The 15,684-nt window shown below is 33.0% G+C and overlaps 1 protein-coding gene across 2 annotated transcripts in view; it reads left to right on the top strand.

The window, feature by feature from the left end:
- LOC114326408 (outer dynein arm-docking complex subunit 4-like) overlaps window positions 1-15,684 on the top strand; it is a 135,405-nt gene that overhangs the window by 83,855 nt on the left and 35,866 nt on the right. Inside the window, exons 6-7 of one of the 2 annotated variants that reach the window (XM_050649871.1) lie at window positions 3,536-3,851; window positions 8,206-8,503. In XM_050649871.1, the coding sequence (XP_050505828.1) occupies window positions 3,536-3,851; window positions 8,206-8,503 (614 nt within the window). Of the gene's footprint in view, window positions 1-3,535; window positions 3,852-8,205; window positions 8,504-15,684 lie in introns of those variants that run through there. The other variant, XM_050649872.1, reaches the window with a different exon arrangement.

Genomic DNA, 15,684 nt, shown 5'->3' with positions numbered 1-15,684 from the left:
AATGCTTATTGACTGATTTTGAATGATTATAACATAAAAATCTAGGCGACAAATTTCACTCTGGGTACTAGGTACCTTGGAAGATAATTGCTGACATGAAATTCATGCTCTTGTTCTAAATAAATACCTCGAAAGACGGGAAAGCAGTTGGACCTGATAAAATTCCTGTTGAGTTACTCAGATTGTTAGATAAAGAGGGAATTACGATACTACAAAGATTTTTCAACCAAATCTATAAAAAAGGAAAATTTCCTGTCCAATGGCTTTTATCTACATTTATCCCTTTGAAAAAAAAGAACAACGCAACAAAGTGTCAAGAGCACCGACTGATAAGTCTGATGAGTCATTCTTTAAAAATATTCCTCAAAGTTCTTCACTACAGAATCTCCACAAAATGCGATAAGGTTATTGGTTGCTCACAATTTGGATTTCGAAAAGGCCTGGGTACCAGGGAAGCACTAGTTGCAGCCCAAGTGCTATCTCAGAACTGATACGATCAAAGGAAAGATGTAATGATGTGCTTTATAGATTATGAAAAAGCCTTCGATCGAGTACAACATCATAAACTGGTACATATACTAAAAAAACAACTCGACATACATAGATCAAAAAGACATTCGTTGCATAGAGGCTCTTTACTGGAATCAAACAACTGTCGTCAAGGTGGATAATGAAACAACGCAAGCTCAAAAAATTCTCAGAGGTGTAAGACAGGCATGCATTCTCTCCCCACTACTGTTCAATCTATATTCAGAAAGTATCTTCCAGGAAGCTCTTGAGGAATGCGAAAGCGGCATCAAAGTAAATGGTACCTGGGTCAATAATATACGATATGCGGATGACTCGGTCGTAATAGCAGACAATATAGAAGACTTCCAAAACCTTCTTAATAAAATTGGAGAGCATAGCGAGAACATGGGACTTACCATCAACATAAAAAAGACGAAGTTCCTTATAATTCCTAATAGTTCCTAAAATAGGCGTCAATTATGTCAACATCAAAATGCAAGACTAGCATATAACAACCAAGATGTAGAGCGCGTAAGAAAGTTTAAGTACCTGGGAACCTGGCTATGTAAAGACTGGATGTCGGATATGGAAATTAAATGTCGGATAGAAGGAGCCAGAAGTGTATTCATGAAATTCAGAAACGTCTTTACGAACTCTGACTTTGACCTAAACCTAAGACTAAGATTCACAAAATGCTATATATGGTCGGTGCTCCTATATGGCATGGAAGGATGGACTTTAAAAATAAACACAATGAATAAGCTAGAGGCATTTGAGATGTGGATCTATCGACGAAACCTTAAAGTTCCCTGGACCGCAAGGATAACAAATGAAGAAATCCTTAGAAGAATTGGTACAGAACGACAACTGATGTGCACAATCAAACAGAGAAAAACGGCATACCTGGGACACATAATTAGAAATGAAAGATATCAGTTTCTGCAAACCTTAATTGAAGGAAAGATCGAAGGAAGAAGGGGAGTGGGCAGGAAGAAAATGTCATGGCTCCGTAATGTCAAACAGTGGACAGGCGTAACCAGAATGATCCTAAGGGGGGGGTTACAACTACCTAAAAGGGGGGGGTTACAACTACTGGAAGGTCTCTGAGCGCTATGGTGTTAAGCGTATAGAGCTCAAAGTATATCCCAATGGGGGGGGGTTACAACCCCCAAAACCCCCCCCCTGGTTACGCCTATGAGTGGACAGGACTAAAAAATATAAGAGACCTAATACATACTGCAAGGGATACAGAAAAATGGTCAAACGTGATCGCGAACATCCATTAGTGGATTGCATAAGAAGAAGAAGAAGTTCTTCTTCAGATGCAAATCCACTAATGGATGTTAGCGACCACATTTTCCATTAACTCTCTATTTCTTGCAATGCGTATCAGAGATTGAATGCCGTTAATCCCTGTCCATTGTCTTATATTTCGGAGCCAGGGCATTTTCTTGCGTCCTATTCCTCTCTTGCCTTCAATTTTACCCTCGATTATAAGTTAAAGGAACTGGTATTTTTCGTTTCGCGGGATGTGTCCCAGATACGCCGTCTCCCTTTCCTTGGTGGTTTCGAAAAGTTGGCGTTCTTGGTTGATTCTTTTAAGGACATCTACATTTGTGACTTTCGCCGTCCGTGGTATCTTTAGGATACGGCGATAAAGCCATATTTCGAAGGCTTCCAATTTGTTTATATCCCTCGTTTTGAGTGTCTAGCCCTCTACTCTATATAGCAACATCGACCATACGTAGCACTTAGTATTAAATTCCTGCTCAGCGGCCCTAAGATCCACGAGTAATGGTCATTGACTGATTTTAAATGATTATAACAAAAAGCTCCAGGCGACGAATTCCACCTTGAGCACCAAATATTTTAAAAACCATCGCTGACATGAAATTCGTGCTAGGCAACCGCCAAAACCACCCAAATAATGGATATTGACTAATTTTGAATGATTATACCATAAAACTCTAGGCGACGACTTCCACCCTGGCCATCAGGTATCTCGGAGACTATCACCGTCATTATATTCGTTGTCAGCGACCCCCAAAACTCACCGAGTAATGGTTATTAACTGATTTTGAGCGACTATAACAGAAAACTCCAGGCGACGAGTTCCACCATGGCCACCAAGTACCTCGAAGACCATCGCCGTCATGGAATTGGTGTTCAGCGACTAGCGACCACCAAAACCACCGAGTAATGGTTATTGATTAATTTTGATTATAACATAAAACTACATGCGACGAGTTCCAATCTGGGCACCAGATACCTTGGAGTCCATCACCGAGATAAAATTCGTGTTCAACAACCTCCAATACCCCCGAGTCTAAAAGTTGAACTCATTTCCGTCAGTATTTCCTGAGTTATAAATTTTTAATTTTTAATGCAATTCGAATGCATTTTTCTTATGGAAATTTTCATCTGCTGGAGATCAATTTCATTTACGAACTTTCCTGACACTCTTCTGAATCGAATGCAAAAAGTTACATAACTATTCATTTTACTACACAAAATTCCTTGGTGTAATGTTTCGTTTCCTCGCCAAAATGCTAATAATATATTGATTATTTCATTCATAGGAGATTCTGACCAATAGAAAGCTACAGAAATCTAAATTAAATGGATAATTTTTTATGATTTCCCGTCGTCAAGTATATTACGTCAGATGCCCTTCATTGCTATGAAAAAATACATTCAGTGACATTAATGACAATTAATGTTTTAAAAATTATATTAGTGATGACTTTCAACCGTAAAATATTTATAACAACTGTGTGTTTAATTGTACTAATTTGTATATACATAAATAAATTACAATAAAATTTTGGTTCGGAACAGTTCTATTCATGAAATAATCGCAACAAATTGCACTCGATCTCTAAAATTATTATCGAATTTTTGCCCTCGTGACACTTTGATATAATTTCACTCCCCTTCGGGTCGTGAAGTTAAAACTGTTAAAGTGTCACTCGGGAAAAATTCGATAATTTTAGAGCTCTTGTGCAATTACTACTGATAATTTTAGAAAACGCATTGAAATCTTCGAAAACAAAATCGAACAGGCAGAGTCTACTGAAGAGATATGCTGGTGTGCCCACGAATTAGGACGATTTTATTTACATACTAAAAAGTATGAAATGGCCAGATCATACGCGTTTAATTGTCAGAGGCAAGCGACGAAAGATCCTGAGTTGTTTGAATGGAACGTCAATGCGTGCGTTTTGCTTGCTAAGATTGATATAGCACAAAAAATTAAACCTGATGCTAGGAATGACATAAACAAAGCTATAGATGTTGCAACACAATACAACGACAACAAAGTAGTGGAATATTTAAGGTTGGTAAGTGAACAAAAAAATATGTTAAATAAATAATATGAAAAAATAGAAATTTAAAAAATTTAAATAATTTATCCTTTTTATTGTTTTATCATCATCATTTAATTTTCGCTTGCCCACTGCTGGACATAGATATCTCTCATAATCTTACGTTTTAGATCGTCAGTCCAATGTGTTGGTGGCAACCTCTACTTCGGTAGGTATCATCTCTTGGTCTTCATTCCAGAATCTGATTTGTCCATCTGTTATCTGTTATTCTAGCCACGTAACCTGTCCAATTCCACTTCAGTGATGTTATTCCTTCTACAGCATCAACCACTCCTGATCTTTGTCATAAATTGTGGTTTGGGATCTTGTTTCACAGTGAAACGCCCAACATAGCATGCTCCATCGTCCTTTGAGCCACACGGATATTTTGCTTTTTCTGTTCTCCTTGTTGTAGTCAATGTTTCCGCCCTGTAAGTAATTAAAGGTTTTTCTTGTCAAAGATATATTGAGACGTCAGACGATTTAAAAATGTGGTTCAACTTGCCGAAAGCTGCCTAAATCAGTCTTATCCAACGGAGAAACTCAACAGTTTCTAACTAGTCCATGTGGTGAGACCGCTCCCGTCTGAAAACCATTTCTAATTCGGTTTCTCTGCGGATTCATATTCAAAAATGTCCACTTTAAACAAATCTGAAGGATGCCGGACGGAATTTTGGGGCAGAAATTGTTTAAACAATTTTTTTAAACAAATACATAAGATCACTTTTTATTGCTCCAAAAAATATATTATTAAGTTTTTCGGGTCATTCTAAACAAGAAAGGATCTTGTAATTTTTCTAAAAAATTTACAGTTTTCGAGTTATAGGCGATATAATATCTAAAAAATGCGAAAATACGCATTTTCGAAGCTTAAACCTCATATTTAAATTAGTATTCTTAAGGACGCCAATAAGTTTGGATTAAAGTTCAAACATTCTCTTTCAAGGTTCCGAAGAGTGATCATGTCTAACTTCATGTCTAACCGTAGTTTTTTAATAATCGTTAATTATGCACATCCATCCGATTTTTTGGCCGGTCTATCGCGCTCTATTTCAAAAATCTCCTATTTTCCTGCGAAAAATATTTTTTTCTAGATTATTTGGGACATTCTAAATAATATAAGTTTCTTGACATTTTTCTCCAAAGTGACTAGTTTTAAAGTTATAAGCGATTTAAAATGAGAAAATGTATTTCTATTGTCATTTTTCGGATTTTAAATCGCTTATAACTTTAAAACTATTAACTTCTGAGAAAAATGTCACGAAAATTATATCATTTAGAATATCCCAAAGAATCTAGAAAAAATATTTTTCGGGGGAAAACAGAGAGGGGGAGATTTTTGAAAATAGTGCGCGCCGCACCGGCAAACAAACCGGATGGACACGCATAATTAACAATTAAAAACTACCGTCTAAATTGAAGTACAGTATTCTACATGACAACAATTATTGTTGAAGACTTCATAAATTCTGACGAACATGCGATTTCGTAGAGTCGAGAATAGTGAATGACTTCTAGAACTCTCTGAAGTCATATTTTTTAATATTAAAAAAGCATCTACAGAGTTTCAGATGAACCGCTCGCGGAAAAATGGGAGTTGACTGTATATGTAAATATGGCGCAAGAGAACAATTAGTTAAACCCTCTGTATATGAATTGGTACCAAGAGGATCTTACATGTTTCAACATAACCCTGTATCGTCATAGATTTACCTTGTTGGTTTTTACAGGTGGCAAAAAAAGGATATCATGCATTTTCTACTAATTCTCTTGATTTAATTAGCAAAATAAAAGGAAAAGTTATTTACCAGCAATTTTATTGCTGGAATCGAATCTTATGAATGTATATACTAATAATATAGGTATGCAAAGTCCGCAGATAGAGAGCTACTGTTTTAAAAACAAAATGGCGCCTGAAAATTGTGTTTTTTTAAATTTTGCCCTATAACTTCAAAGATTTTAACTTTACACCAAAAACACCCGAATAAAAATTCAGCGTAATTAAATTCTACATAGAGACGTGTTTTTACCGATTTACTTCTATGAAACTTTCTCCGGAAAATGAGGGGTTTTTCCAACAAAATCTTTAATATTCAACTAAAATTTTAGAAAGTAATTGTTTTGTCAATAATTAAATAACTTGGTAATATAAAAGTTCTTTCCGTATAGATTATAATTCCAGAAGCCGATGGAAATTGAATGAAGAGTTTAGCAACAATTGAATTGTTAATTAAAAATTTACGGTCGCTATAATAACCACAATAATTACGATACATAAGAATAACTATGATTTTTGTATAAAAAGATACTGTACCTATCTAATTTACTTTACAGAAATTAAATTGGACTATTTAAGCGGCCTCAAGAATATTTTAAAATTAAAAACAATTTTTTGTCTTATAACAAAATCGAATATCTAGGGAAATATTAAATTAAATTATATCATGAAAACGGTATTGGTAAAAAAGAGGCAGGACGCTTCTTTTAAAACAAAAAACTTTTAATTTTGATGAGTGGTTCCTGAGACACAACCGGTCAAAATTGACCGGCATTTACGAAAAGATATAAACAATAGGATCATAATTTTCAAACCGTCACCTTTTTACTTTTGTTCTCATTCTCCAAACCAATTTTCATATTTTTAAAATACTGATAACATATATTATTATAATAAAAACTATCGATATTACGAGTGAAAATTGCCAAAATAGCAAAATTTCAATCAAAAATTAGGTTGGAGAAAAAGTAATCTCACATTTTAAAATCGGTATACATAGAAAAATGCATTCTCTCGGCTTCCCATGGAGCAATTTTCTTCATTCTTTTTTTGTTCCCAAGTAACTCGAGTAGAGCCATCTAACTAATGCATTATTAAATGTCAACCTTGCTTTTGTTTTGATTTAATAGATTAATTCATTTATAAGAAAAGAAAACTACATATTTTTTCCAGTTGTATACTTTTTTTAGATAAATTTATTAGAAGCGTACCTTTTAACGTTAAAAACACAAATATTCTTATTTGAAAGCTGTATAATTATTTAAACAATCTTTATTTAAACAAATTAAAAAAATTTGTTACAATAAATAAAATATTTTTTATAACAAAACAAAAGCAACTTTGACATTTAATAATGCATTAGTTAGATAATGCGTTAGTTAGATGGCTCTACTCGAGTTACTTGGGAACAAAAAAAGAATGAAGAAAATTGCTCCATGGGAAGCCGAGAAAATGCATTTTTAACGTATACCGATTTTGAAGTTTTGAAATTACATTTTCTCCAACCTAATTTTTGATTGGAATTTTGCTATTTTTTGCAATTTTCACTAGTAATATGGATGGTTTATATTATAGTAATATATGTTATGAGTATTTTAAAGATATGAAAATTGGTTTTTAGAAACGGGGCAAAAATATAAAGGTGATGGTTCAAAAATTATGATCCTAGTGTTGACGTCTTTGCCGTACATGCCGGTTAACTTTGACCGGTTGTATCTCAGGAACCACTTATCACAATTAAACGTTTTTTCTTTTAAAACAAGTGCCCTGCTTTTCACGATTTAATTTAATTTAATATTTCCCTATATTTTATTTGTTTATAAGCCAAAAAATTGTTTATAATTTTAACATATTCCTGAGGCTGCTTAAATAGTAAAATTTCAGTTCTGTAAAGTAAATTAGATAGGTACAGTGTCATTTTATACAAAAATGATAGTTTTTCTTATGTATCTTATTTATTGTGGTTATTATAGCGATCGTAAATTTTTAATTAACAATTCAATCGTTGCTAAACTGTTCATTTAATTTTCATCGGCTTCTGGAATTGCAATCTATACGGAAGGAACTTTATATTACCAAGTTATTTAATTATTGATAAACAATTACTTATCTAAAATTTTAGTTGAAAATTAAAGGTTTTGTTGGAAAAACCCGCATTTTCCAGGGAAAATTTTCGTTGAAGTAAATTGGAAAAAATACGTCTCTAGGCAGAATTTAATTGCGGTGAATTTTTATTTATGTGTTTTTGGTGGTTAAAATCTTTGGAGTTATAGAGCAAAAATTGAAAGAAATACGATTTTCGGGCGCCATTTTGTTTATAATAAAAGTAGCACACTATCTGCGGACTTTGCATACCTATATTATTAATACATACATTTATACGATTCGATTCCAGCAATAAAATTGCTGGTAAATAACTTTTCCCAAAAATGGCCTATTCTCTGATAATCTGCCCAGACTATAATAGAGACACAACACATTTTTTCTAAGGTATTCACAACTTCGTCACTACACAATTGCTATTTTTGACGATAAAACCCAACTTTTTTACAGTGTTTGGACGTGATAGACAAAATAGAATTTGACTTGCATGGTCCACGGGTCTTAGAACGGCGTAAAAACAATATTCTAAAAATTATGCAAAGCGATAAAATGAAAGAAGAATTCAAACACTTGTTTTCACAAATAAAAATGCAAAGGCCTGGTAGGAGGATGACACTTGTACCAGGTATGGACGGGTACGAAGAGAAAAAGCCACAAAAACATACTTCTGGCACAACAGGTAGTGAAAGTTCTCCGCCGCCACCAAGAAGAGCTTCTTTGAGCGTGAGATCAAGACCACCAAGTGTCCGTAAGTTACTATAATTGGTTTTCTTTGTTTTAGCTTAAGTAAAAATAATAGGCCACTCATCGAAGGTAAAAAGACTATAAAGCCGTGGAATTTTGAGAATCAACACCGATTTTAATGAAAATTTGGATTTAAGCTGATTTAGGTTGACACTCTGCTTCAATATATACCCTATTAGACGAGCGGCAGCAACCCCTAAAAATACGTTATACCGACCACGAAAATCAACTTTAAGGTGAATGACCAATTTTGATGATTCTTTATGTTTTCGAAGTCGCTGAACCTGAATATGAAGTTTATTTTTATCTAGAGCTGCTAAAAAATGTTCATAAATCAAATTTTTGGAAAAAATGCGAAAAATAAATTTTGATGATTTTTTAACTTTACCTCACTGTATCTTTGGTCGCTGTAAATGTTTCCTTTTGAAAATTTTAATGTATTATGTTTGAAGTATTTAGATATCAACTAGCTTTGTCCAAAATGTTTAAACAAATTAAAAGAGGAGTTGTTAATTATTAAACATTTTGTCGTCAGATTTCGTTAGTTTCATGTTTACTTAAAAAAGTTGAGTGACAAACTTTTTAGTTTATAATTTTAACTATCACAGCAATAAAATATAGTTCATAAAGAAGTTTTCTGAAAAATATTAAGTCAAAATGTGTAACAGGAAAAAAGTTATGTGACTCTATAGACGAACGGCACACCCCAAAAAAAGCTTATTTCTCGAGATACTGTGTGGTGTGATGACCACGGTGTGGTGAATGGCTAATGTAGGTCATGCTGTTTGTCTTTGATGATGCTAAATACGAAAATGAGGTTTATTTTGAATTTTACGTGGGGGAACATTGGCAAAATCGTAATATTGCCCTAAAAATCAAAAACAACGAAATCACAACTGTCCTCCATTTAAATATTTTTTTCTGAAATTTTTATACTATATATTTCTTACCTTTCTGAATAGTCCTGTCGCCAGGGGGCGGGGGTACAACGGCCTCCTTAATTCAGATAAACTTACCCAAATTTTTTTTATGTATTTTGACCCGTAGAACACGAAATTTTTGGGTAACAGTTGATCCATATGTCGATAAGTTTGTTATAAACAAAGAACTTAAGGGATTACATAACAGCGATTTTTCGCAAAACAAAACATTTTTTTGTATGTTTTTGGATGATTCTCAGCAAAAAATGGTCTTACAAGTTTTTTCGTAGGATGCATAGTTTTAGAGATAAACGCGGTTGAACTTTCAAAAAATCTAAAAAGTGCAATTTTTGAACCCGAATAACTTTTGATTAAAAAATAAAATAGCAATTCTGCTTACTGCATTTGAAAGTTCAAGTCAAATTCTATCGGTTTTGATTATTTGCATTGCTAAAAATTAAGTTTTTATTTGTTAAACAAAGCCATAAACACATAGTGTTTCCAGTGCCCAATACATGCGTTTTAATGTACGTAATCTACGTAGAAATTGTCTGTATGCGCGCCTACTCGTTCGATTTCAAATGGGAAATGAATTGAAAACATCATTCAATCACTAAGTGTTTATAGCTTTGTTTAACAATAAAAAAAATATTTTTTAGCAATGAATGTAATTAAAACCAACCGATAGAATTTGACTTGAACTTTCAAATGCGGTAAGCAGAATTGCTATTTTATTTTTCAATCAAAATTTATTCCGGTTCAAAAATTGCAGTTTTTCGATTTTTTGAAAGTTCAACCGCGTTTATGTCGAAAACTATGCATCCTACGAAAAAACTTGTAAAAACATTTTTTGCTTAGAATGACCCAAAAAATACACAACAATGTTTTGTTTTGCGAAAAATCGCTGTTATATGATTCCTCAAGTTCTTTGTTTACAACAATCTTATCGACATCCGGATCGACTGTTACCCAAAAAATTCATGTTCTACGGGTCGAAATACATAAAAAAACTTGGGTAAGTCCATCTGAATTAAGGGGATCTACGAAAAAAGGTCGCCAACAATTGGTCGAGCGAAAAAATGTCGCGCACATTTGAGCGCGTATCAAAAGGTCGCCGGCGAAAAAACAGCGCCGACGAAATAAGGTCGCGTGCAATTGATCGCGCGAAAAAAGATCGCGTCAGAAAATATGTTTTCATTTGCATACTTTAACTTTCCTTCACACTTAATCCAGGCTTAGGTCAGATTTAGATGATGCAATAGAACTAAAGGATTGCTGTTAAATAATGACCCAAACAGTTAAATATTTTCTTATTAGTCATTTTAACCTATTGGTAAAAAATATTTCGTCAACCCAATATTGACTTCTAAATGACTTTAGTTTTATTTTCCACTTTAAATAATAGGAAAATAATTGGAAGTAAATAATCCTATTTGAAATTGATCATGTAAAATGTTCGACCAATTTAATGGTCGAATTAAGGTAATTTTAACTGTAAATGTTGTAGGGAAAGTACCTAGAGGTATTATTTCACGACTTGGCAGTGTCGCAAAATTTACCCTTGGTTATTTAAGAGTAAGTTTTAATATAAGCTTAATATATTTTACAGGGTATATACTACATATAGATAGGGTAGGTTAAGGGCTACCATCTTTATTAAAATAAAATTTCCCAAATAAAATAATGATATTGTGGTTAAAAATTATATAACAGGCACAATTTCATTAATACATTGTCACTGGTGAGTACTTATTGAAGATATCATAGTTAAAGAATACATTTATATTAATAACAGATTTGCATACTTTAACTTTCCTTCACACTTTATCCAGGCTTAGGACTGGCAGTTAGTAACTGGCGTGTTTAAATTTTTTTTAATTTTAATTTTTTTTATTTTTTCTAATTTTTATTTTTTTTTTTATTTTTATTTTTTTGTGTTTTTTAATTTTTATTTTTTTTTTTGTTTTTTTTTAATTTTTTTTTTTAATTGTTTTTTAGTTTTTTATACTTGCAGTTGAAAATTTTGGGCAATTCCTTTTAAATATTCTAGATTTGGCCGGTTCCCACAAATCGTTTTTATTCGCCGCGCTGTATCTTTATAAATTTTTTTTTGAGGTTGTTGGTTTCCAGCTATGTATTGCTCCACTTTTAATCGATTTAAACTCTCTTCTTTCTTTAGCCCCGTAATAAACTTCCATAGATTTGGGTGTGCTGCATTTAATATCGAGGAGAAGCTGTTGTGCCAACCTTCGACAGCATTATTAGTACGCGGTAGATCTTCCTCTATAAATTCGAAGCAATTCCAAAGATTCCTTGGAAACATTGGCGGTCTTCTTTGTTGTCGTCGATCCAATCTGCCTATCCATACATCCTCAAAGTAGTTTATTAAAGGTGTTAGTAAATTTTCATTTTGAGTGTAAAACTCGCTGTCCAGTAGCTCTCCGAATGTTGCAACAACATCTACTTCAGGTACGAAGGCTAGGGCTGCCAATTGTCGCAGATGTAGAGCAAAATTCGCGTCTTCTGTATAAACTTGTTGCAGTCCTGTACCTTGCATGTTTCTCCACAAACATTGTGTGAAATGAAAGAAACATCCACGGATTCTGACTTCAGGAAACTCTTGTTGTAAAGCATTAATTGCTGCTTTTTCATAATCCACCATTATTGTTGTAGGACGTAAACCTGGTCGTAACGTTTTTAATTCATGGAAGAGTCGAGTGTATGTTGCCTGAGTTTTATTAGGAAGTAGAGCAAAAACAGTTGGAATAACGTTGCTATACTGTACGCCATGTATTGTATACAGCTGACCAAACAATAGAGGAGTACATGTGAATGTTCCATCGGCATACCAGTGTTCACAGCTCGCCATCAAAGTTAAATTTCTTTCAGTGGAAAATATTAAAATTCTCTGTTCGTTTGGACCACTGTCAAATAAAAGAAACGGTTCGCCGTTATTGTTTCTGGTGTATTCTTCCGGAATAATAAGCTCTGTTAAGCTTCTTGGATTTGCCGGAATAGCTTCCACTCTTTGGCGTGTGTTCTGAATAGTTCGCTTTAGGGATGAAATAGAAGGTAGCTGCCCAGTTGCACCCACAGACACTTCTTGTGAAACGGTAGCTATGATTCCTTGTGTTGTTAGTTCAACTTGATGAGCCAGTTCTTTCATTCTGTTACAAGCCTTTTTTGCTTCTAATATTGACGCATCGGCAACGTGGTTGTGACTTGTACTTTTCACTACTTCATCTCCCACTGTGTGAACTCTCCCGGTACATTTATGCTTATTGTACTGAGCGCACTTCCAAATTGTCTTTTGATCAATCGTTTTTTCCTTTCTATGGATATATCCATTATACACCAACATATTGGCACCTTTTTGACTCTTTACGTAAGTTAAGACCATCTTGACAAATCGACAAGCTAATGAAAAATGAGATATACGATATTTTTCCCATCTTCTTATACATCCAAAATACATTAAAAAGTAATAAAAGGACGTTTCACGAATATGGAATAATAATTACCACATTAGTGAATAACGCACAATTAGACAAAGAACTTTTGTACAATATTTATTTTAGCATTTCCAATAATGTCTTATCGTAATGACTTCATGGAATTCCTAATAAATACCTACACAATAAGGTGCCCTTATCTAAACTACTTATTCTTCACTAATCTGCATAACGACTTTCTACTAAGAACCAATTATGCTAATTACCGGTCTCTGAAAATACCAAAAATAGGTAAACTGGTACCTGGTATTCGTTTGTATGTAATATATACTGTAAATAGAACTATTATTACTGTACATTTTTAACGATATCCGATTAGGAAGAACAAACACTTTTAAACACGCCAGTTTTTTGCTGACAGTCCTAAGCCTGTAAAAAGTGTGAAGGAAAGTACCTTTCTGAATTTAGATCCATATATTAAAATTATTCACGTAGAACAAAAAAAATACTTTCTTCATGTTAAAAATTGTTCAATTTTCAAGTATATTCACTTGAATAACCTGAAAATACCATATGAAATAATTTCCCATTCTCCTATATTTCCCATCTTCCTACACATCCAAAATACATTAAAAAGTATTTAGATATACGTTATTTTTCCCATCTTCTTATACATCCAAAATACATTAAAAAGTAATTAGATGGAATTCCAAGACTAATCGGCTCATAATGCATAAAGTTAAAGTATGCAAATAGAATTTCTTTAGAACCTTTTTGAAAACCAATTGAATGGTTTTAATAATGTAAAACATGACGCGATCTTTTTTCGCGCGATCAATTGCACGCGACCTTATTTCGTCGGCGCTGTTTTTTCGCCGGCGACCTTTTGATACGCGCTCAAATGTGCGCGACATTTTTTCGCTCGACCAATTGTTGGCGACCTTTTTTCGCGACACCGAATTAAGGAGGCCGTTGTACCCCCACTGGCGACAGGACTAGAAGCCAAGGGTACTTGTTTCAATCTCTCTGTCTTATTGTAAAAAAAGTTATGATTTTTTTAAAGTAAAAGGTGCAGATTACTGAATTGCAAAGTTTAATCGCAAAAGTTGGGAGACAAAATTTGAAATTTAGCTTTTTAATGAAGTTTATGTTAAAATATAGGGTACAAAGAATAAAATGTTTTATAGAAAAAAATAGCGCAACTTTTAATTTTAAGAAAAACGTGATTTCATTTTTTTTTTATTTTTAGGGTAAATTTACGATTTTGACAATATTCCCCCAGCTAAAATTCAAAATAAGCAGCATTTTCGTTTTCAGCAGCATCAAAAAAATAAAGTAAGACCAAAATTATCTGCTCAGCACACCGTGGTCATTATCTAGAGAAATAAGCGATTTATTTGGGAGTGCCACTCTATATAAAGTCACATAACCTTTCTCCTATTTCATATTTTCACTTGAAATGTTCCATAAAACTTCTACATGAATAATATTATCTAGCTGTGTTGGTTAAAATTATAAACTAAAAACTTTTTCACTCAACTTTTTTAAGTAAACATAAAACTAACGAAATCTGACGACAAAATGTATAAAAATTAACAACTCCTCTTTTAATTTGTTTCAACATTTTGGACAAAGCTCGTTGTTATCTAAATACTTCAGAGGTAACAGTAAAATTTCCAAAAGAAAATATTTACCGCGACCAAAGATACAGCGAGGTAAATATAAAAATTTTCGACCTCAAAAATATAAAGAATGATCAAAATTTGCCATTCACCTATCATGGTCGCTTTTTCGATTTCTAAGCCACGAATTAGGGGTGTGCCGCTCGCCTATATGCTGAACCGGGCTTTTGCTCTGGGGGTGAAAACAACCCCATCTAGAGATGAAAATTTCTTTAATCAAAATCACTAAATAAATCAATATACTGACCAATTATGAGTAAATTTGGTTCTATAAAATCTTTTTGCAAAGTTGATACTTTCCAAGTTATTAGCGATTGAAACTATGCATCTTTCATTGAAAAAACTTACGTTTTATAAAAGTTTTTCATGAATAACTTGAAAATTTTTAATTTTAGAGAAAAAACCATTAACACCAAAATTGTAGCTAATAAAAAAATAAAGAGATTCACGTGGAAAGATCTATGTAAACCCAATAAGGACTGAGTTATTGTTCTTTAAATGTTGGTTATTTTCGAAGAACCTCGAAATGGAGAAACTTCAGACTCAAATTTGGTGCAATTTTTTGGGAAAACCTTTTGGGAAAAGAAGACAACTTTTAAAGTTCATTAAAAGACCTCGACACCGTAAGGTACAAAAGGACGGCTTAAGTAAGTAAGTAAGTAAAATACCTTTCAAATGAGTTCAGATAAATTTTTTTGCATAAGAACTGACTGACTCATGATGAAAATAAAGTAGCTCCCTGCTTTTGTTTTTGAAATGTAACAATAATAATTAAACCCTCGCCATTACAATCCTAATAGAAATAAATAGATTTCGACTTGAAATTCACTTTATTTTGTTATCATTGATACGATACATCTGATTTGACCGGTTTGGAATGCTTGGTCTAGAAAAAATAGTTGATTAAATCGAAAATAACATTGTTAAAATTTTATAAAAAAGAGCATTTTTGTTAAATAAACCTAAAAGTATTTTTGACACAAAAACAAAAAAAAAATCAAAATTTTCAGAAAACAATCTTACATTTTGATGTATTTGAAACGTATTTGAAACATTGTTTCATATTATGAGTACTTTTAGGTTTATTTAGGAAAATTAACTTTTTTTAAATTATAAAAATATCATTTTCGA

Source organism: Diabrotica virgifera, chromosome 4 (assembly GCF_917563875.1).
Source record: "Diabrotica virgifera virgifera chromosome 4, PGI_DIABVI_V3a".
In the NCBI taxonomy this organism is placed as follows: domain Eukaryota; kingdom Metazoa; phylum Arthropoda; class Insecta; order Coleoptera; family Chrysomelidae; genus Diabrotica; species Diabrotica virgifera.
This window is presented reverse-complemented; position numbering and strand designations above follow the sequence as displayed.